This window comes from Trachypithecus francoisi, unplaced genomic scaffold (genome assembly GCF_009764315.1).
Source record: "Trachypithecus francoisi isolate TF-2019V2 unplaced genomic scaffold, Tfra_2.0 Lachesis_group13, whole genome shotgun sequence".
Lineage (NCBI taxonomy): Eukaryota > Metazoa > Chordata > Mammalia > Primates > Cercopithecidae > Trachypithecus > Trachypithecus francoisi.
In genome coordinates this window covers 51,441,218-51,465,149 of record NW_022681458.1, presented here as the reverse complement: position 1 = coordinate 51,465,149, position 23,932 = coordinate 51,441,218, and the positions used below count along the sequence as shown (strand labels likewise).

The following is a 23,932-nucleotide window of genomic DNA, read 5'->3' as shown; positions in this document are numbered from 1 at the left end:
CATAGCAACTTCAACTAGAAAGAAGAATGTGAAGGAAGGTAACCACAAAAAGCATGGTAAATAAGAGAAACGATTGTTTTGCAGATTTAAGTCGGTGCCTCTGTTGATAGGAGTCTCTTGCCATCCTTCTCTTCCCCAGAAAGGGAGACACTCTTACAAATAGAGATTTCCTTTCTAGGTACACATTTCTCTTACAAAAAAGTAACTTGTACTGTTTTCAGAGATGACCCTGTGTCTGCTGGTTCTCAAAATAATCTGCTCAAAATAATCCTTACGCCAAAGTGGCATATTTACGGTGGCATATTGTGGTCTCCTATAATCACAAAATCCTCTCACTAGCAGCATCTTAAGAGCACTTTGAGAATCACAAAAACAATACCATACTGTGCCGTATTTTGAGTTAGGTTGGGTAGCCAACTTCATTTCTATTCTAAAATGCAAGAGGTGGTGGAGAAAAGGAAGACTAGAGGGAGAGAGAGAAGGAGAGAAGAACCTAAAATGTTCTTTAAACCCAATTCAGTTGCGGAGGGAAATAGGAGTGGTACTACATGTATGAAACAAAAATTTAAGGATTTTCCTCTGTTCTATATCTACTTAATTTTATTTTTTAAACAAATCTGCATTTCTGTTATATTCAAGGAATCTTCAAAAAGTTCACAGAATATGCATTATTACAAAAAAACTATGCATGAACTTCAAATTTTTTTGTATGAACATAAACTCTTACTAACTTGCCATAACATACCAGAACAGGATCTAGCTTGAGGTCATAAGAGGGAGATCTAGCTTGAGGTCATAAGAGGGATAAGACAGCGCTTTTGAAAGAGCCCCTATCAGAGCAACATGAATTCTGCTAAAATTGAAGCAAGAACAAGTATCAAATTTATGGTAAAGCTTGTGTGGAAGAAAAGTAAAATCACTGGTGAGTTGTGAAAAGTCTGTGAGGAAAATGCCTCAAAGATATCAACAGTTTACAAATAGATAACTCATTTTAAGAAGGCATGAGAAAATGTTCAAGATGCCAACAATGGCAGATCATCCACATTAATTTGTGAGAAAAAAAATTCATCTTGTTTGTGCCCTAACTGAAGATGATCAATGGTTAATGGCATGAACAATAGCTAATGTCACAATTCTTTTATAATTGGTTCAGTTTACACAATTCTGACTAAAAAATTAAAGCGGAGCAAACTTTCCACCCGATGAGTGCCAAAATCATTGGACCCAGATCTGCTGCAGACAAGAACAGATCTTTCAACGGAAATTTTGAGTGAGACTGCGATCCTGAAGCATTTCTTTGAAGAATTGTAACAGCAGATGAAACCTGGCTTTAACCAGTATGATCCTGAAGATAAAGCACAACCACAATGGCTACCAAGAGAAGTGGTCCAGTCAAAGCACAAGCAGACTGGTCAAGAGCAAAGGTTGGCAACAATTTTTTGGGATGCTCAAGGCAGGCTGCTGGCTGACTTCCTGGAGCACCAAAGAACTATCATAAAAACGTAGCCAAAGCTTTAGCAGAAAAACGCCCAAAGTTTCGTCAGAGACTCCTTATACACTATGTAAATGCCCCTGCTTATTCTGCTCATCAAACAAGAGCAATTTTGAGAGTTTCAATGGGAAATTATTAGGCATCCACCTTATAACCTGATCTGGTTCCTTCTGACTCCTTTATGTTTCCTAATTGATATAGATTGGATATCTGTACCCTCCAAATCTCATGTTGAAATTTATTCTCCAACATTAGAGGTGGGGCCAAATGGAAGGTGTTTGGGTCATGGGGGCAGATCGCTCATTAATGGCTTGGTATATCCCCCCAGTAATGAATAAGTTCTCGCTCTATCAGTTCATACAAAAGCTGGCTGTTTAAAAGAATGTGGCGTCTCCTTTCTTTCTCACTCCCTCTCTCGCTATGTGATATGCCAGCTCTCCTTCCCCTTCTGCTATAACTGGAAGTTACCTGAAGCCCTCACCAGAAGCAGATGCTAGTGCCATGATTCTTGTACACCCTGCAGAACTGTGAGCCAAATATATTACCCAGCCTCAGGTATTCTTTTATAGCAACCCAAACAGAGTAACACACCAATCTTTAAAAATCTGTAAATAGCACCCTTTTATCTTCAGTTGCCAATATAAAAAAGACTGCATTTACTTAAATTCCCAGGACCCTCACTTATTTAGGGATGGACTAAATGACTGGTATCACTGCTGACAAAAGAAGTATCTTAAATTTGATGGAGCTTATGTTGAGGAAAAAATTATTTTTTATTTCTATCTTAATTAATTCCATTTTTCCACAAACTTTTTGAAGTCCCGTCATATTAGCTTAAGAAAATGCAACCCTAGATGTTTTATATAAAGGGCAAAAGGATAAAAAAATTTGTCTTCCCCAGAAACAGAATAAATTTAGTCATTTAAGTATCTATTCATAAAAAAATTATTTCAGAAACATTGGAATAATTTCACATAATTCTGATCTACCATGTGGAGAACTCAGTAACATTTTTATTTTACTGTATTTCAAAAAACTGAGTAAATGAATTTCTGAAATCTTAAAGATAACAGAATTTAGCAATCCCGGGACTCTACAAAATGCTGTGCTACTCTTCATGGTGGGTAACGAGAGAAAATAAAACTGTCATTTTCTATACTGGAAAAAAATAATACCTTTTATAATAAAAACAAAAGGAAAGCAGGGGGAACCAAGCTCTATGGCGCCATCTTTTGGACCGTACAAATTCTTAACAAAATTCTTTCTTACATTATTGTAAGAAAAAATTTATTGACCAGAATCAAACAAGTACTATTCCTATGCCTTTTAAGGTGGGTGGATCACTTGAGGCCAGGAGTTCAACACCAGCCTGGCCAATGTGGTGAAATCCCATCTCTACTAAAAATACAAAATTAGCTGGGTGTGGTGGCAGGGGCCTGTAATCCCAGCTCCATATTATTCTCACAGTTCTTTCTGTACTAGGGTATGTTAAATAAGCAGAAGTCATTGAACTGAGACTGTCTCTCTGCACTTTGAGTTCCTGCATAAAAAATTGCAAACTTAGTATAGAAATAAACTGAAACCTAATTTAAGAGTATAGTTTTGTAACAAACAGCCAAGTTTCAGCCAATCATAGGCAGCCAACTGGTCAGACCATACCCATACAGGGTGAACATCTCATCACACCATGCCCAAATAAGGCAAATGCCTTGTGGTAGCCAATCAGGTAATTTCTCTAATTTGCTTCCACATTCAGCCTATGGAAGCTCACTGCTCATGTTGCAAGGTGGAGCTCTCTCAACCTCTTCTGGTTCTGCATGCTGCCAGATTCATGAATTGTTCTTTGCTCAGATAAAGTGTTAAATTTGTATGAAGTTTTTCTTTTAACAGATTAAAAATGTATCTATACTAAGCCTACACTAAGCAATTATGTGTAATTCTAAAATTCTACTAAAAATTCTGAAAATAAGGGCTTTTTTAACAAACTATAGTCTGAACACCTTACAAAAATTGTTCCTAAAGTGAACTCCTCTCCCCCTAGAATCATCATTATCTGAGAACTTGTTAGAAATGCAAATTCTTGGGCCATATTCCAGACTAAACTAGAAATGGGGCAAGGAAATAATCTGCTTTTTTTTTTTTTAAGATGGAGTCTCACTCTGTCGCCCAGGCTGAAGTGCAATGGCACAATCTTGGCTCCCTGCAACCTCCACCTCCCAGGTTCAAGCAATTTTCCTGTCTCAGACTCTGGAGTAGATGGGATTACAGGACCCTGCCATTACACTCAGCTAATTTTGTATTTTTAGTAGAGATGGGATTTCACCACATTGGCCAGGCTAGTTGAACTCCTGGCCTCAAGTGACCCACCCACCTAGGCCTCCCAAAGTACTAGGATTACAGGCATGAGCCACCGTGCCCAGCCTAGAATCTGCTTTTTCACAAGCCCTCCAGGTTATTCTGATACAAACTAAAATGTGAAAAACAGTATTTGGGAGATTTAGAAAAAAGTCACAGGAGACACAACCACACACAAGAACCTGCTGAGCAGCAGTTTTTAACCTTACCTTCACATTGGTAACACCAGGGAGCTTTAAAAATCCTAGGTCTCATCGCGCCACTGCACTAAAGCCTGGGCGACAGAGCAAGACTCCATTTCAAATAAAAAATAAAAAATAAAAAGCCTAGGTATCACTCCACTATTCAATTTGATGATTATGGGAGATAAGGAAAGCCTAGGCACTGGAATTTTAAAAAGACTCCCAAATGATTCTAAAGTGCAAACAAGGTTGAGTGCCACTGATCTAGAGGATTACATTTTCAGAAGTTAGAGTTCATAAAACATCTTATATTAAGAAATGCTGGTGTCTTAAATTTTCTGTTGCTGTAACTGAATATCTGAGACTGGGTAATTTACAAAGTAAAGGAACCTATGTCTTACAGCTCTTCTGGAGATTGGGAAATCCAAGGTTGAGGGGCCATATCTGTTGAGGGCCTCCTTGCTGGTGGGGACTCTCTGCAGAGCCCAGCAGCAGTGCAAGGCATCATGTGGTGAGGGGGCAAAAGCATGCCAAACTGGCTTTTAAAACAGACCCACTCCCATGGTAATTAAACCATTCTTCCTGTGATAACCTATTAATCCAAGAATGGATCAAACTACTCTACCCTCAGGACCCCATCACCTCTTAAAGGCCTCACTTCTTAATACTGTTATATTCAGGATTAAGTTTCAACATGAGTTTTGGTGAGGACAAATATTCAAACCATAGCATTCCATCCCTGACCTCCCAAACTCATATCCTTCTCACATACAAATACATTCACTCCAGCTCCATATCCTCAAAGTATTAACTTGTTTCAGCACCAACTCGAAATTCCAAAGTCCAGAGTCCCATCTATGAAGCCTGTGAAATCAAAACAAGTTATCTACTTCCAAGATACAATGGTAGGACAGGTATAGGGTATACATTCCTGTAAAAACTAAAGTAGAGGTTCCTCTTCAAAGAGACTTTCCTCCCTGTCTAATTAGGAATAAGTAGTAAATTCTCTTAGAAGCAAAATTTATTCAAAGACCTGTGCTAACATTCTTAGATACCTGCTAGCCTTAATAAAGAAATCAATGTACTTTGTGTTCTTAGCTCCCACAATTTAGCCTAAATATTTGCCCTGGCATGCTTATACTGGCACAAGCAAGCATTAGGTCATAGCCTGTTCCTCTTCCTTATTTGGAGGGGTTTTTACCTTGCTCAGCATTCCACAAGTTACCTCCTCCTTCCTTTGTTCTCCTCTGCCTTTGCTTCTTTTAGAAAGTTCCAATCAGGACAAACACAGAATGTGAGGTCCCATTCCAGTCAATGGAAACCAGACACAGCAGTAGGGTGAATTGTCAGGTTATAAATGACCCTGTCTCCTCTGTTCGCTGTACTCTCATGGCAAAACTGCTGGCAAGTGTACTCTTTCTGCATAAAGTAAAATGGCCTTGCTGAGAAAATTAAATTTACGTTCAAGTGCTATTTCTTTGCAGCACCAGGGAACAAGCATTTCTAACATTCCCATTCTAAAAGGCAGAAATAGGCCAAAAGAAAGGAGTAACAGGCCTCAAGTAAGTCTAAACCCTGGGAAAGAAGACATTAACTCTTAAAGCTACAGAGTAATCTCCATTCCATGTTTGAATCCTGTGCACACTGGGGTGGGGTTGGGGAGGTGGGCTCCCAAGGTATCAAGCAACCCTACTCCTAGAGCTTTCTGAGCTCAACCAGTTAAGAGTAGGTAGCTAGGCAGACATGAGCAGGGCAGAGGACTCCCCCACACCCAGAATGTCAGGTGACCATCAAGTGATGGTCAGGTGGTTGTTAAACTGTCTTCCTAAAATAACTGGTCGCAGCTGGCAGCAGGGAAAGGCAGTCTCCCAGCAGATAGAAAACACCTGAACCTGGTGATCAGCAGCTTCCCATTAAGATCTCAGGAGTTGGGCCAGTGGGCCCAAGTATGTGCACTAAGACGCAAAATGGCAGAGTTTAACTGGTATATGACCTTCCTCTAAAAATGTTCAACTTAACAAGGCAGAAATGCCTCAAATGAGCATGCACACAACTTGAGTAAACATACTGAGGATGTGGCCCCTCTGGAGTGCTGGCAGGCCACTGCCACTACACATGCGGATAGCCCACCCCAAGGAAAAATCAAGGCAGGAGAAACTCAAACCCCGGAACCACGCCAATGTATAAAACCCCAAGTCAAGGGCTACACAGAACACCTGAATCTCTCAAATTGCTTGCTTGGTCCTCTTCCAAGAATACTTTACTTCCCATTGTTCCTGTTCTAAAACTTTTTAATAAACTCTCACTCTTGCTCAAAAACTTGCCTTGGTCTCTCACTCTGCCTTACGCCCCTTGGACAAATTCTTTCCTTCGAGGAGGCAAGAATCAAGTTGCTTCAGACCTGTACGGATCCACCACTGCTAACAAGTCCACACTTCAGCTCTCTCCAGTTGAAGTTACAAACTGGTGCCATGTGCTGCCAGTGGGTCACAGTTCTAGAATCTCAAGGGCAGCTCTAGCTTTGACCTCACAATTCCACTTGGCATTCTCCAGAATGGGCTCTCTGTGGTGGCTCCACCTCTGCAACAAGTCTCTGCCTGGACACCAGACTGTCTATAATATATCCTTTGAAATCTAGGTAGAGGCTCACATGACTTCCTAGCTCTGCTTTCTGACAGCCTGAAGAATTAGCACCACATGGATGCCACCAAGGCTTATGGCTTTTATCTTTTGGAGCTGCAGGTCAAGTTGCACCTGGGGCCACTTGAGCCACAGTGGGGACAACTGAGGAGCACTGTGCTGTAATTCTGGGAGCAGAGGCCCAAAGCAGCCCTGGGCAGTAAGCTAATAGGCAGAGGCCCAAGTCCATGACCCAAAACCATTTGTGCTAGAGCTCTGGGCCTGTGATGAGAAAGGGAGGCTCAAAGATCTCGGAAATGCCTTGAGGGTCTTTCTCCCATTGTCTTGATAATCCCTTCTATTAAGTACTACTCTCCTTAGCAAAAATTGCTGGGCCACACCTTGGTTTCCTCTCCCAAAAATTTTTTTCACTCTTTACAAGGCCAGGCTGAGAGTTTTCCAAATCTTTCTGCTTTCTTTCCCTTTTGATTATAAATTTCATCTTCAGTCATTTTTTTCCCTCTCACAGCTTAATGTAAGCTATTAAAAGTAGCCATGCAGCAGCCTGAATGCTTTGCGGGTTAGATAGGTCTTCTTCCAGGCATTCTAATTCACGGCTCTAAAATCCTGAATTCCATAAAGCCCTCAGACATGGACCCAATCCAGCCAGGTTCTTTGCCACTTTATTACAAGGATGCCCTTTACTCCAATATCTTGTTCCTCATTGTCATCTGGGTCCTCATCAAAATGGCCATTACTGTTAGCATTCTGCCCATGATCACTTAAATAATCTCTAAGAAGTTCCACATTTTCCCCAGCCTTGTCTTTGTCTGAGGCCTCACCTGAATCACCCTTATGTTCCATTCACAGCGATACAGGGTTTTTTCTATCCTGCTCCTCCAAACTCTTTCAAGTATTTATCCATTACCCAATTCCAAAGCCACTTCCACATTTTCAGGTATTTGTTATTAGCAACACTTCTCAGTACCAATTTTCCGTCTCAGTCCATTTTGTGCGACTGTAACAGAATACACAGAGTGGGTAACTTATAAAACAAAATTTAAAAACGGGTTTATTTAGGTGATGGTTCTACAAACCGAAAAGTTCAAGATTGAGAGGCTGCATCTGGCAGCTTCTAGTGAAGGCTTTATGTTACATGAAAACATGGCAGAGAAACAGAAGAGGTACCAGGCACATGTAAAAAGCCCAAAACATAGGAAGCAACCTCATGTTACAACAACCTGCTCTCGCAGAAACTAACATTCCCACAAGAGCTAACCCAGTCTTGCAAGAAAGATACTAATCCATCTTAACAACATAATCACCTCTTAAAGGCACCACCTCCCAACACCACCACATTGGAAACAAGCCTCGACATGGGTTTTGGTGGGGACAACCCATGCTCAAATCACAGAAGTTTGTAAATCAGACATGAAAAGTGTGGCCTTCAAAACCAAGATAAACACAAAACCCCACTACTAAAAAAAAGAGACTGTTCACTTCCAGCCTGTTGTTTACCCTTTCAAAGGCTATACAAGATGTTTATTATTTAGGGTATAATTGTTTAAAAATTTCTCTATAACTGTACATTCCTAGTTGTTATGGGAAGGCCAAAACAAAAAAAAGGTAGGATAATCCTTGCCCTTTCCAGACCATCTAATACAATTGGGAAGATGAGATATAAAGTAACAATAAAGTACAAACACCAAATTTAGAGTACAGACTGAAAGCACTGACTTAATGGAAGAAGAAATCACATCTAATTGTAGTGTAAGTTGAGCATCCTGAATCCAAAACTCTGAAATCTGAAATGCTCCAATGAGCATTTCCTTTGAGTATCACGTTGGTGCTCCAAATATTTCAGATTTTGGAACATTTCAGATTTCAGATTTTTGGATTTAAGATTTGTTAGATATGAGTTCTAAATTTCTCTTCAAAGGATCAGTGTCAGTATGTTCAATTCTTTGCCTTCTACTTTTAAACTTAACTTCCCCATAACGCAACCTTTTTCGATTACCTGCTCCACCCTGACTCATTCCAATTTACTGCTCTGCCATAACCATTTTTTCTGCCAAACCACTCACACCATCACTCTCTTTAAATTAGCCAATCAGAATTAGTTTAGCCTGTCTGGTCTAACCCTAGCCAACAGGGGAATGACACAGCAGCAGGGGCCATGTTTATCAGGAATAAGAGCTCCTTCCCCCTTCCTTTTCCAGGTGTGTGCTCACCACTGCTCCATCTGTAAGGGCACACCCTTCTACAGAAGTACATCACCTTGCTGAGAATTAAAAATAAAATGTTATATTCGAGTGCTATTTCTTCTGCAGCACTGAAACTTTATTTATAACATATTGCAAATATTCCAAAATCCAAAACACTCCTGGTCCTAAGCATTTCAGACAAGAGATGCTCAATCCATACTATGTATGACTATTAAAAAAGAGGGTAGAACTTCAGTCTTTAAGGATGCATGTGGTTGGGCATACCTGATGGAAGAAAAGACACAATTTTTTTAAGGGAGCAGATAAAATATAGTATAAAACAAACTTTCTCAGGGGTTCCTCATCTGAACCACAGATCACCGCAAATGATGTGATTATATTCTCAATTCTTCCAAGGACAGTACATAACTAGTACCATTCAAGAAGCACAGGACAGAAATAGGAACTGTGAATATAGAAATAGGAATGAATATAGGAATGAAACAGAAATAGGAATGAATATAATTTATTATATTCAAGGATGGCTTAGAGCCCTATTTCTCAAATTAACATGACTCAGAATTACTTGGAGAGCTTGGCTTGTTCAAACAGACTGCTAGGCCCCAGTCTAGAGACGGATTCTCTAGGCAAACCCAAGAACATTTTAGGGCATTAAGACTTAATCCTCTGGTGGAATTCTGGTTAAGAAAGGCTGATATAAAGTATATATTTATTTGAAAGTTATTTATGCTCTTTAAATACTGAAAACAGAGACCAGTATGAAGCAGCAGCAGCATGTTCATCTATTCAAGACAACATTATCTTGGTCTGTTTCACTGCAGTCTTTCTTTTGAAATAAATATTCTTGGTTGTTACACATGAGGAATAATATACAAACACTATACCAAGCTATACAAGCCCCAGTACTGAAGAACATGGCCAGTGCATTCAGACATGCTGTGCTAAAGCAATATAATTCTCAGGCTTCTGTAAAAAAATGGAAGTTCTGCCCACTTAATAGCACCAACGGCAGTTCACCAATCCTTTCATATCAGAAAGAGTCTTGAGTTATAACTTTAAGTGATCTCTTGGTCAACTAGACCAAATAGTTATTGAAATATTCTCAATAATATGTCAGCAATATATTTACCATTCCTGATAATATTTTTATTTTATATTTACACTAATAACAACTTAGTTGGGGAGAAAACTCCTGGATCCTAACTACTTCACAACTTCTCAACCCATTGAATTCTGTCACACTGTGTAACAGAGCAATCTGAAGAAATCTGTATATAACATGCATTCACTAATCACCCCATTTACCTTGATTCCTTGGCCTGACTACTCACAGTTAGCTTTTTTCTCTTAAGGTTTATAATTTTAAAAAATTTACCTGAGCTTTTATCTAAGTGTGGGTCTCTTTTCGCTTATCTGAAATTCTGTGTTTCCTTTAATTATATATATCTGAGTTTGGGAGTTTTTGTTTTTACTTAAAGTCTTATTTCATCATATCTGATCATTATTTCTGTTCCAAGTGTTTGATTTACTTTCAGTGGAGTATTTATCGCTCCTTTTTTGGGTTCCCAGTAATTTTCTTTCATAGTCATTACCTCAAAACACTCATTTTCATCACTTACGTATTGTTTTTTAATGCTTTGTGAGAGTTTCTCAAGTTTACTCTCCACAGATACTTCACTATCTGTAATATTACATTCATCTCTTTCTAATCTAATGCCATTAAAATAGAATGTCAGTTTTGCTACTGTGTATTAGTTCCCCGTCATCCTCCCTGTTATCTGTTTCCCTTTTTCAACCTGTAGCCCTTTCATCTGAGTCTGCTCTCTCCTTATGGGATTTCTTTCCTGTTTTAATGGGGTCACATTTATTTTTCACGCTGTTGGGTATGCCCATTGTTTTTGTCTTCATTTCCTCCTGGTTTCTTTCACATTCACAGGGCAGCTCTTCCTTCAATGCTTCAGATTCTTTCCCTTCCTCTTATTCTACAGTATTTTTTTCAGAGAGCTTTCATCTTCCCCAGGTTAAAGCACAACCAACCCACACTCAGTTTCTGCCAAGCAGAGGTACAGATTGCCCTTGCTAGTAGAATCCCTTCCCAAAATGATGTGCAAGATCTAAGCAATTCCCGGTCCTTATTTAGGGTGGTTCTACTAGAACAAAGTGGGGAACTACCTGTATTCCAAATCATTCCTTAAAACACTCAACAGGTGGAATTTCAAAAATTCCACCTTCTGGCTTCATACTACCTACCTACCTAGACTCTACCTACCTGGGCCCTACCTACCTATGTCCTACCTATTGTCATGGCTCAGGACATGCTACCCCAAACTATGGCCACTTGGAGGCCACTGTGACTTTCCCCCACCTTTTTGTGGGACAGTTGGCCATAAAGAAGTTCTCTAACCTACCTCTTCTGAAAGTATGTCTTTTTTTTTTTTTTTTTTTTTTTTGATACAGAGTCTCGCTCTGTCACCCAGGCTGGAGTGCAATGGCATGATCTCAGCTCACTACAACCTCCTGGGTTCAAGCAATTCTCGTGCCTCAGCCTCCCCAGTAGCTGGGATTACTGGTGCGCACCATCACACCCAACTGATTTTTGTAGTTTTAGTAAAGATGGGGTTTCGCCATGTTGCCCAAGCTGGTCTCGAACTCCTGGCCTCAAGCGATTCACCCACCTCAGCCTCCCGAAGTGCTAGGATTACAGGCATGAGCCTCGACACCTGGCCTTGAAAGTCATTAAACCCTCATGTGACAAGGGCCCCATTCTATACCTGGAGGAAAGGAATGTTACACAGAGAGGCCAAGAAGAATCTCAACAAACAAGCCTACCTAAGTTCCCCCATTTATTACTAATGAGTAATACCGTTTTTGTACAATCATACTTCTATGTGACCATCCATTGTTCATCGAACTTACACACAAAAACACAGTTTTCCCTGGATCTGTGGCTCTTTGGGTCTTCATTTCTGAAGGCTCCCATGTCATGTAAAACTTTGATTAAATAAATGTGTTATGCTCCTCTATTGTTTATCTGTCTTTTGTTAATACGGATACTGGCCATGACTCCTGCAATCGGTGAGAAAAAGACATTACTTTTTCTCTCCTCCACTACCCTTCTAGGCTCAATTCAATTCACCATCTTCTTCATGCAGCCCTTTCCTGCCATGAAGATCCATTCTGACCCCTCACTTCTTTAAAGGCTAATCTTTGTCAGTACCTTACAATTTACCAATTGTTTTGTAATTATTTCATGTTTTCTCTAACTCCAGGTCAAGTTAATCAATGTCAGTTACATTTTAGACTTCTCTGTAATAGCACAGAGGCAGAATATTTGTCAACTGACAGAAATGCAGTTATAGAGAACTTCATAAAGAATCCAAACACTTCCACTAAGGTGAAATTTTGAGTAATAGGTACAATTTAGGCAACCAAATCTCTAATACTGAATTAAAAAAAAAAAAAAAACAACTCAACATTCTAGTTTCTCTTCTGAAGCTCCTGAAAACAGTTTAAGTAGAAAAAAGGCTCTACATATTAAAAGATAAAAACAGTTTCCATTGCTTAAAATAACTTGCTAATTCAAAAAATTAAAATAGCATATAATGTGTGTGTGTGTGTGTATATATATATATTTTTTTTTTTTGAGACAGTCTCACTTTGTCACCCAGGCTGGAGTGCAGCAGTGCAATCTCAGCTCACTGCAAGCTCCACCTCCTGGGTTCAAGCAATTATCGTGCCTCAACCTCCTGAGTAGCTGAGATCACACGCTCAGCTAATTTTTGTATTTTTAATAGAAACAGGGTTTCACCATGTAGGCGAGGCTGGTCTCAAACTCCTAACGTCAAGTGATCCGTCCACCTTGGCCTCCCAAAGTGCTGGGATTACAGATGTGAGGCACCATGCCCAGCCACATAATATAATTAAGAACAGAAAATATTCTTTTGGGCTGGGATAGTCTAAAAGTGCTACAAGCAAATATTATATCTCAAATCTGTCAGGATCCAAAATCCACACAATTATGTTTCAATGAGGTCTATTATATTACATTCATCAGCTCATTTCTGTTTAATAATTATTAACTTATTTTTAATACAACTCACATCAATGATCAGAGTAAAAAGTTTACTTACCCCACCCATTGTAATTCCATGAATAAGTGCAACATAAGGTTTCTGGCAAGAACCTGAAAGAAACAGAGCTGTAATTTTAGTTACAGTGTTTATAATACATTCCCTTTTTCTAAAAAAAAACCCACATTATATATACTCAAGATTCTCCCTAGGAAATTTTAGCAAGAAACACCAAAGATGACTAAATGTATGGCTTATAAAATACGTATTTTTAAATGTCAATCCAACACAATCCTATCTATTCGTTATCATTTAACAACTTAATCTTTGATTTTAAACAAAAAACCAGGGCCCAGTGTGGTGGCTGACACCTGTAATCTAAGCTCTTTGGGAGGCCAAGGTGGAAGGATTGCTTGAGGTCAGCAGTACGAGACAAGTCTGAGCAATACAGCAAAACCCCATCTCTTAAAAAATATATAGCCAGGTGTGGTGGCAAACACCTGTGCTCCCAGCTGCTCAGAAAGCTGAGGTGGGAGGAACACTTGATCACTTAAGCATAGGAGGTTGAGGCTGCAGTGGGCTGTGATCATGCCACTGCACTCCAGCCTGGGCAACACACCAAGACCCTATCTTTAAAAAAACAAAAAAAAAAAGGAAGAGCTATGCCAAATTATGGTTGAGAAGATTCAATCTGAAAGATGTCAACTCCCTCTATTCATTCTAAGTCTAATCATAATCTCAGTAGAAACTTTTGTGAAACCAGGTAAAACAATTCTAAAATTCATATGGAAGACCCAAAGTCCAACAGCAGCCAAGACAAAAGACATGTAGAAAACGCATCTTAAAGAATTTGGAAACAAAGTAATGATGCATAAACACTATGATCTATCCATTCTACATATTATTTCTGGAGAAACTTTTGCGCATGGGAAATAAGGGAGCACATACACGAGTACAACTATGTCAGTAACTATTGGAAGCTAAAATATCCATTAAATATGTAAAACAGATAATTAATGTGGGATATAATCATAATATTGGATACCACAGAACAGTTATATTCCATGTTGTTAAAAACAATTTATGGAATGGTATACACAGTAAGATAGTATTTATATAAATTTCTAAACACAAAGTAAAAATCTTTTCGTTCAAACCTAAAATAAAAGCTAAAAAACAAAAGGAACTGGAAAGTTCAAAAAGTGGCAGCCTCTATTTGTCTACTTTGCTGTATAAAATATGATACAATGTTTTGCATTTCTATTTTGTCTTTAAACTTATACATTTAAACTTATACACCGCAGGTGCGGTGGCTCACGCCTGTAATCCCAGCACTTTGGGAGGCCTGGGCAGGTGGATCACCTAGGGTCAGGAGTTCAAGAGCAGCCTGGCCAACATGGTGAAACCTGTCCTTAATCAAAATACAAAAATTAGCCGGGTGTGGTGGTGCATGCCTGTAATCCCAGCTACTCAAGTGGCTGAGGCACGAGAATCACTTGAACCTGGGAGACAGAGGCTGCAGTGAGCCAACATCGCACCACTGCACTCCAGCCTGGGTGACAGGGCAAGACTCTGTCTTGAAAGATAAATAAATAAATAATAAAATTAAACATGTTTTACTAAATACTTTTACTAAATGTTAAATTATTGCACAGCTTCTTTTTTCATCACTTAGTAATTATTTTCATCAATTCATGTTTTCACAAAAACATATATATCCCCATGTGTTTAATCTACTAGATATTAATTCATGTTTTTATGCCAATATATAAATGTTTGTCTAAAAGGCACATGAGAAAACCTGAATTTATTTTTTCAACTATGTCAAAATACTTTAATATCACGTATTCAATCAAATTCTAACTTAAAATCTTTTAGTTCACAAATATTTAGTAAAAATGTCAAATATGGTCTAGGAGAATACACTGAAAATTAATGACAATGGTTGTTTTTGAGGAGGGATAAATGGTTGCTTCTGGGGAAAGTAATGGCACTGAGGAAAGCAAAAAAATGAACTGAAATGTAACTTCCAGACTTGCAGTATTATATTTCTTTTGAAGACATTTTAAATCATGAAGCAAAAATAAAATATTGATGTCTGTTAATTCTGGGCTAGAGGGTACACACGTACTTATGTTACTTCCTGTATCTTAACTTTTGAAACACATGCTTGATAAAAACACTGCTTCACCTCCAATGAAACCTTGAACCTTGAATATAAAGAAATTTTTATTCCCAAGTTCTTTAAGAATTAGGAAATGATACTATATACTTCATTTTATAGAGAAAACTGGAACCCAAGGTTTTTCCCCAAGAAAGCTAAAGCTACCACATGATCAGAAATCCATATTCTCATACTGATTTTATTTTGAGACGGAGTCTTGCTTTGTTGCCCAGGCTGAAGTGCAGTGGTGGGATCTCGAATCACTGCAACCTCCACCTCCCAGATTCAAGCTGATTCTCCTGCCTCAGCCTCCCGAGTAGCTGGGATTATAGGCACGTGCCACCGTACCCAGCTGATTTTTGTATTTTTAATAGAGACGGGGTTTCACCATGTTGGCCAGGCTGGTCTCAAACTCCTGACCTCAGGTGATCCACCCATTCAGCCTCCCAAATTGCTGGGATTACAGGCGTGAGCCACCGCACCCGGCCTCATATTGATTTTTTAACAAACAGCAGTTAAGTATAGCCTACTAATATTAAAGGGTTACTGTTTTTAAATAAGCACTCAAAAATGTTTAATCAACTTTATTTATGCCTGGCACATGGTATTAAAAGTTTAAGTAAGACTGCCTATTGATTACATTTTGAACAAAGTACATACACCCATCTCATTTCTTTTTTTTTTGAGACGGAGTCTCGCTTTGTCGCCCAGGCTGGAGTGCAGTGGCGCAATCTCAGCTCACCGCAAGCTCCGCCTCCCAGGTTCATGCCATTCTCTGCCTCAGCCTCCCGAGTAGCTGAAACTACAGGCACCCACTACCACGCCCAGCTAATTTTTTGCACTTTTAGTAGAGATGGGGTTTCACCGTGTTAGCCAGAAAGGTCTCGAACTCCTGACCTCATGATCCACCCGCCTCAGCCTCCCAAAGTGCTGGGATTACAGGCGTGAGCCACCGCACCCGGCTGTCCACCTCATTTCTTTATTCCATTTCCAAAGCTCTGAGCAGAACACACATACCAATAGCATTGTTCAGTATATATTCTTCTCTGAACAAAACTGCAGCTATATTCTGTTTTGCCTTTTCAGCTTCCGAGATCACTAGGAAGGAAAGATTACAAAAAAAAAAAAGATTTAATAGTCAACGTTGTCAACTAGATCAAAAGTATTAAGATAATTAAATACTGGGGGAAAGGGAGTACTCTAAAATGACTTGTTAAAGTTTTGAAGTTGCCCCTGCCACACAAATTATATTATAGTCACAGATCCATAGTCCAGTGTCAAAGCTTTGAGGCAAAAATTCCTATTCTTGTTTTCCACGCTTCTTACAAAATGTTAGATTAGAAATTACAGGCTGGGCATGGTGGCTCAAACCTGTAATTGTAGCACTTTGAGAAACCAGGTGGGAGGATTCCTTGAGGCTAGGAGTTTGAGATCAGCCTTGTGAGACTCAACAAAAAATGTTTTATTAGCTGGCTGCAGTGCCACGTGCCTGTAGTCCCAGATGCTCAGGAGGCTGAGCTGAGAGGATCACTTGAGCCCAGGACACTGAGGCTACAGTGAGCCAGGATCATACCACTGTACTCTGGCCTGGACAGAAGAGTGACACCCTGTCTCTTTAAAAAAAATAATAATATATTGCAGTAAACCACATTTTCTTTTGATTGTTTTCTCTAGCACTTAAATTAACATTTGCTAGACATACATATCTTTTGGTAATATATCTTAATACAAAATGTATTATACATGTATGTGTATAGCGCTACAACATATCCCATGTCCTTAAATATTTCTGTCACATTCATTTCCCCCATGAAACATTTACTGAGCATCTACTACACACCAAGTAATGTTTTAGGTGTTGCAGATAATAAAGACAGCAACATAAGATGGCTGTCCTGGAGTTCAGATTGATACTAAAACATATTCTTTCTCCTATAAGAATTGGGGTGCTGTGAGAATGGGAGCAGGAGATGTGTAATTAATTAAAAGAAGGCTTCCTAGAAGAGGTAACCCTAAGCCAAGTTTGAAAAGGTAAATAGGAATTTCCTAGAAAATGACAGGAAGAAAAATTCTGAGTAGGGGAAGCAGTACCCTACAAAGCCTCAAAGTCAAGAAAGAAGAGTAAAATCAAGAATCAAACAGTTTTAAAAGACTAAAGGGCAAAGGGAAAAGGTGAGGCTAGACAGGTAAATAATATACTGACATTCTTATTTACTAACATCAATAGAAATGTAACTTCTCAAAGACATTGCTACAGCATACCATTACCTGGCTTAAAAAACAAATGCTCAGTAAATATCTACTGAATAGTGAACACTATCAAATGGTTTCACTTCTATTGCAATCTTCTATTACCCAGAGTTCACATCTCCTACCATATTTCTTCCTCCAGTCAATTTCAAGACTGCTAACAAAGTTTCCTCTTCTATATACTGCAACTCATATGCCTTTCCTATCTTTAAGTCCTTTGAGATTTCTCTATTAAAACACAAACCAAACATTTCATAAATATGTTTCCTCCTTTACGGGTAGGTATTACACACAAAATGTTGTCTATTGACTTTTACACTAACTCTAGAATTCTCTTGTTTGTTTTTTGTCTGTTTTGAGACAGAATCTCGCTTTGTTATCCAGGCTGGAGTGCAGTGGCACAATCCTGGCTCACTGCAACTTCTACCTCCTGGGTTCAAACAATTCTCCTGCCTCAGTCTCCCAAGTAGTTGGGATTACAGGCATGCACCACCAAGCCCAGCTAATTTTTGTATTTTTAGTAGAGACGGGGTTTCACTATATTGGCCAGGCTGGTCTCAAACTCCCAACCTCAGGTGATCTGCCGGCTTGGGCCTCCTAACTCTAGAATTCTGGTATCTCTTCCTTCAAAATGTTTCATATGTTGACTTCTTTTTCTGGTTTTTTGGGGTGTTTGTTTTTGAAACGGAGCATTGCCCTGTCGCCAGGCTGGAGTGCAGTGGCGCGATCTCAGCTCACTGCAACCTCCACCTCCCAGGTTCAAGCAATTCTCCTGGCTCAGCCTCCCAAGTAGCTGGGAATACAGGCGCAGGTGGCCACACCCAGATAATTTTTCTTTTTTGTATTTTAGTAGAGACGGGGTTTCACCATGTTGCCCAAGCTGGTCTCAAACTCCTGAGCTCAGGCAATCCTCCCACCTCAGCCTCCCAAAGTGCTAAGATTACAGGTGTGAGCCACTGCACCCAGCCCTTTTACTGGTTTTTAAAAGAAAGATCTGACATCTACTTTTACCACTCTGAGGTTTCACTGATATATACCTAAACAAACAAATAAAAAATGACTGTCATTGTCTATCATCTTTTATTAAGCTCTTAATCACTGCTTACCAATTCTAAAAGGAAAGGAATATAAGTTTTATCGCCTTTGGAATGAAACTCTTTTACCTCAAAAACCTTCTCAAATTTCCTTCAAATCTTTTTCCGACCTAATTTTTATTCTAATCAATTAGTTTCATCTAAATTAAAATTAAATGTCCTTTACAATCATTTTTTGAAAATTTTCTGAGTGTCCACTTACCGTTTTGGACTACAATCTTTCAAGAAACTACATTTCCTGGACTTGAATCCACTGCTTTATATGTGTAAACTACAATAATTCTACAATTTGTAACTGTTATTTCCAAACATCAGTATAAAATTAGGCCTATATGCAGAAACAGCTCAGTCAGAAGAAGCTAATAAACTCAACACACAAAGCTCTGCCCATCTGTACACTGACAAGATCACAGGCCAGACGAAAGGCTAACTCAAGGCTGAAAAACAGTATTTTTAAAATATGCACGTTGTTGGAAGGCCGAGGCAGGTGGATCGCCTGAGGTCAGGAGTTCAAGACCAGCCTGACCAACGTGGTGAAACCCCGTCTCTACCAAAAATACAAAAATTAGCAGGGCATAGTGGCAGGCACCTGTAATCCCAGCTACTGAGGAAGCTGAGGCAGGAGAATTGTTTGAACCCAGGAGGTGGAGGTTGCAGCGAGGAGAGATCGCGCCACTGCACTCCAGCCAGGGTGACAAGAGTGAAACTCTGTCTCAAAAAAATAAATAAATAAAATAATAATGATAATAAAATGCATGTTGTAGGCAAAACAACAGATTTCAAAAACAATTCGGTTAACAGATCAGTTTAAGCAAAGTTTTCATTAAATTGCAATTTTAAAAGTCATTAATAAGTATCTGAAATTATATCCTGAATCCAGCTTTTTTCCTATTCCTAAGGTAATGGTTTACGTTAAGTTTGGTGAACAAGCCCAAAGATGGTTGTCTTAATACAGCAAACAAATAAAATTAAAACACAAACAAAAAAACAATCCCCGAACTCTACCAATTCCACAAGGAACAAAATACAAAATGTAAAAAGTTTCAATATACTGTATATATAATATGGACAATTATAGTGATTATGACTATAATCATGATTATACTATAATGTCTGTTCTCAGCATCAGTGTCTCTATATATACTCAGAGTATATTATATATAGTATATTATACTATATATAATCAGAAATTATATAGGATAATCTCATGATTATACTACAATCATGATTATAGTGATTATGACCATGACACTGATGCTGAGAACAGACATTTCTTCTCTTTTGTCTTTAACATTTAAATGTGTATAGACAGACTGACCTGAACAATTATGAAAAATAAAGACAGTTTCTCATCTCAGCATGTTTAAACACATGTAAAGTATATTTACAATGTAACAGGATAAATGCTATAAATAAGTACATAGAAGACGGTTGGTTTGGGATCATGAGTAGTGGGAAGCATAGGAAAAATTATGAACATATGAGAGCAGGTCATTTTTGGAGAATGGCAAGTCAACATGGCCAGATAGTCAGGTCATAAGACTAACAGAACTGCTTAGTATCAGCTCTTCTAAAATATAAAGTGGACCCATATACCCTAACTGGACATTTTATTTGTGATGGTTCAGGGAGAGAGATAACATATTTAAATTTCAAAAGGGTATTTGTGTAGTGAGAAAAAAAATCAGCTATTCTCCTCATTTGCTAATACTAACTGCAGAAAGTCTTCAAATTTTTCTTTTTTCTAAGTTAAGAATGTATTAACTTTATAATAAAAAATTCTAAGAAGTAAAGCAAATTACAAATTACTACAAAAATTTGACAATACTTGATCAGTTTTAGTGGGGCGGGGAACAGCATTCAGGTGAAAGGGAAAAGTTTTTACCTCTGATATCACCCCCAGCACAGAAAGCCTTTTCTCCAGCTCCCTTTATAATGATCAGGAAAGTTTCGGGATCTTGTTCCCACTTCTATTCAAATGTAACAGAAGATGGTATAAACATATTATAAACACAAACTCATTAAAGTTATATGTATATACACATATACACAATAATATATTCATATACATATGTGTGTGTGACAGTACATATTCTTATATAAGGGATATCCAGAAGAACAAATCTCATCCCATTCTTCATTGAATGAACTTCATTTGCTTTTCCCAGATAAAGTAGAGGCTTAGGCTATTTCAAAAGGTTGCTAGATGAGTACACTGTGTGATCCAAAGTTCAAGATGGCACCTGAAATCTTTGCCATAACTTTGATACCAAGATGAACAAATATGGGCATAATAATAATGTTACATAAACGTATAAATCTGGAGAACAAATCAACCCAAAGACTGCTGATAAATATAGCAATAACCTTTCTACTGTGCTGATACAGGGCTCACTGTCTTACTCTTAATGTGTAAGCAACAGAGTGAAACCACATATAATATTGATAAAAAAATCCAAGTGATTTGGGATTGGTAAAGACAGCTAACAAATAAGTAGGATGAAAGAATCAAGAGCCAATGAAAATGTGAAAGTCCAGAACAATGGACGAAATGAAAAATTAGTTTCCTACAGACAGAAAACTTAACAGGGGTTCTATCAATCTATACAGGTTGAGTATCCCTCATCTGAAATGCTTGGGACCAGAAGTGTTTCAGACTTTTTTAGATTTTAGAATATTTGCATATACAGAATGACATATCTTGGGGATTGGGAATTCCTTTAGGTTTCATATATACCTCATACACATAGCCTGAAGGTAATTAATTTTTTCCCTTAGGGATGCTGAGTAAACAGTGTGTTGTGCACTTGTGTTTTGACTGCAACCCATCATGAGGCCAGGTGTGGAATTTTCCACTTGCGGCGTCATGTCGACACTTAAAGAGTTTTTGAATTTTGTAGCATTTTGAATTAAGGATGTTCAACCTGTACTACAGAATAAATATGTAACGCACAAGGAAGACGTAGCTGGACAGACGTGATTGCCCAAAAGGTTCGTTCAATGCTGGACTATATTAATTACATTAATAGAAATGTTATTCTAACATGAACATTTCTAATTTCTTCCACTCTGGCCCAACTCTATTATTTGCAACATTTGGCTTATTTCTATGTATCACATTTTGAGACATATTATAATGGTATCTCAAACAGAAACACAAGAATGGAAGACAGACTCATCGAATGAAGAATTAAGGAATTGGTAGCCAGGGGAAAACTAGGATTTGTTCTACATCTGCATGGCAGACTACATTAGGTACTTATATACACTATTCACTTAATCTTTACATATCATCATCCTCATTTCAGAGCTGAGGAGACTGAGGCACGGACAGATTAACTTTCCCAGCTTACACAGTTAATAAATAGAAATCCGAGTTTCAAACCAGACAGTCCGACTTTAAGTCCTGTTTTTCTACTATTCCACGCTGTTCACTTACGAAAGTTTATGGCCTTCTCTGAGAAAAAGCAGGCAGTTTAAAAGTAGCTGTCTGGCCGGGCGCAGTGGCTCACACCTGTAATCCCAGCACTTTGGAAGGCCGAGGTGGGCGGATCACGAAGTCAGGAGATTGAGATCATCCTGGCTAACACGGTGAAACCCCGTCTCTACTACAAAAAATTAGCCGGGTGTGATGGCAGGTGCCTGTAGTCCCAGCTACTCCGGAGGCTGAGGCAGGAGAAAGGCGTGAACCTGGGAGGCGGAGCTTGCTTGCAGTGAGCCGAGATGGCACCACTGCACTGCAGCCTGGGCGACAGAGCAAGACTCCTCTGTCTCAAAAAAAAAAAAAAAAAAGCAGCTGTCTTCAAATGAAAAGGTCATCAGGTGGAAGCAGATTAGATTTGTACACTCATTCTCTCAGAGGCAGAAAAAGTATCACTAGTTTAAAGGTCAGAGAAATACACAGTGCCAGAATACAAAAAGAAACTTGCAAACAAATCAGTGCTACATAAAAGTCAAAGAATCTGCCTCAGGAGGCAGTGAGCTCCCTATCACCAGGGATGCTCAAGAATAACTGCACAGGGGAAGCACTGAAACCTCAAGAATCAATGGGACTTACTGAGATGCAGATCCCAGATAATTATGTGATTCTATGGGAGAAAATACCAGAAGTGTCCTATTATGATATACTTTGAGAAGAATCCATATAACTGCAATAAGAAAATTACAAACCTTTAGCTGTGAATAAATCTGCCGAATCATATTAAGAGTCAGTGTATTGAGGATCTTTGGTCTGTTTAGTGTTATGACTCCCGCACAACCTTTTTTTTCCAATAGCACATCTGCTGCTGCATCTGTGTGCTTGGACATTCTCTGTATAAACAAAGAATAACTTTATGATAAAATTTCTTAAGTTTTTATCACAAGCCAACATCAAAACATACATATCAAATGCAAATCTTGCATATTAATGGCAACTAAAGGAATGAATAGGTACATCTTACAAGTTTCTAAAGTTATTTAGATTATGTAGATGGACAATTCCAAAGCAAATCATACACACCTCCTAAATTTTTATTTCTGAGCCAACTTAATAAACTGACTTACTATAGACACCAGTCTAGAATTTCTTGGACTTTGAAATACTCTTAAATCTTTTAATTTACTACTGTATATCAAGCTCTACGTTACATGCTGAGAAAGCAAAGATGAATAAGAAAGGGCAAATAATTCTTACTATTGTAGCTATGGTCAACTTGAAAATAGAGATGATATTTGAGTTGGGGCTTGATGTATCCCAAGAAAAAGGGGAGATGAGAATTCCAGGTAGAGGAAACTGCACATGCTAAGCCATAAGCAATGATTATTTGGAAATGTTTGTTAAGATGTTAAAACATTAGTGGAACAAAGGCTAGCTGAGGAAATGAGTGGTGAAAGGGTAGGCAGAATAAGTAGTTTGCAGACAGATTATAATACGACAGACTTAATAATTGATTTTGCAGTACTAATAAAACACCTGTAAGGAACAGTTTTAACTACACAGTGATTTCCCAGGACTCTGCTATACCCAACCATCAGGACTCATGGCATCACCATTCTTTTTTTAAGTTCTGGGATACATGTGCTGAATGTGGAGGTTTGTTACATAGGTATACATGTGCCATGGTGGTTTGCTGTACCCATCTGTTATCTAGGTTTTAAGCCCTGCGTGCATTAGGTATTTGTTCTAAAGTTCTCCCTCCCCTTGCCCCCCATCCGCCAACAGACCCCAGTGCGTGATGTTCCCCTCCCTATGTCTATGTGTTTTCATTGTTCAACTTCCACTTATGAGTGAGAACATATGGTGTTTGGTTTTCTGTTCCTGTGTTATTTTGCTGAGAATGATGGCTTCCAGCTTTATTCATGTCCCTGCAAAGGACACAAACTCATTGTTTTTTATGGCTACTTAGTATTCCATGGTGTGTATGTGCCGCATTTTCTTTATCCAGTCTATCATTGATGGGCATCTGGGTTGGCTCCAAGTCTTTGTTATTGTAAATACTG

General features: G+C 38.7%; 1 protein-coding gene across 2 annotated transcripts in view; it reads right to left on the bottom strand.

Annotated features, from left to right (window-relative positions):
- Window positions 1-23,932, bottom strand: part of HIBCH (3-hydroxyisobutyryl-CoA hydrolase) — a 117,433-nt gene that overhangs the window by 72,052 nt on the left and 21,449 nt on the right. For both annotated transcript variants that reach the window (XM_033230851.1, XM_033230852.1), the window contains 4 exons: window positions 22,622-22,762; window positions 20,337-20,421; window positions 16,125-16,205; window positions 13,004-13,056 (listed from right to left, as the gene is read on the bottom strand). In XM_033230851.1, the coding sequence (XP_033086742.1) occupies window positions 13,004-13,056; window positions 16,125-16,205; window positions 20,337-20,421; window positions 22,622-22,762 (360 nt within the window). The remainder of the gene's footprint in view (window positions 1-13,003; window positions 13,057-16,124; window positions 16,206-20,336; window positions 20,422-22,621; window positions 22,763-23,932) is intronic.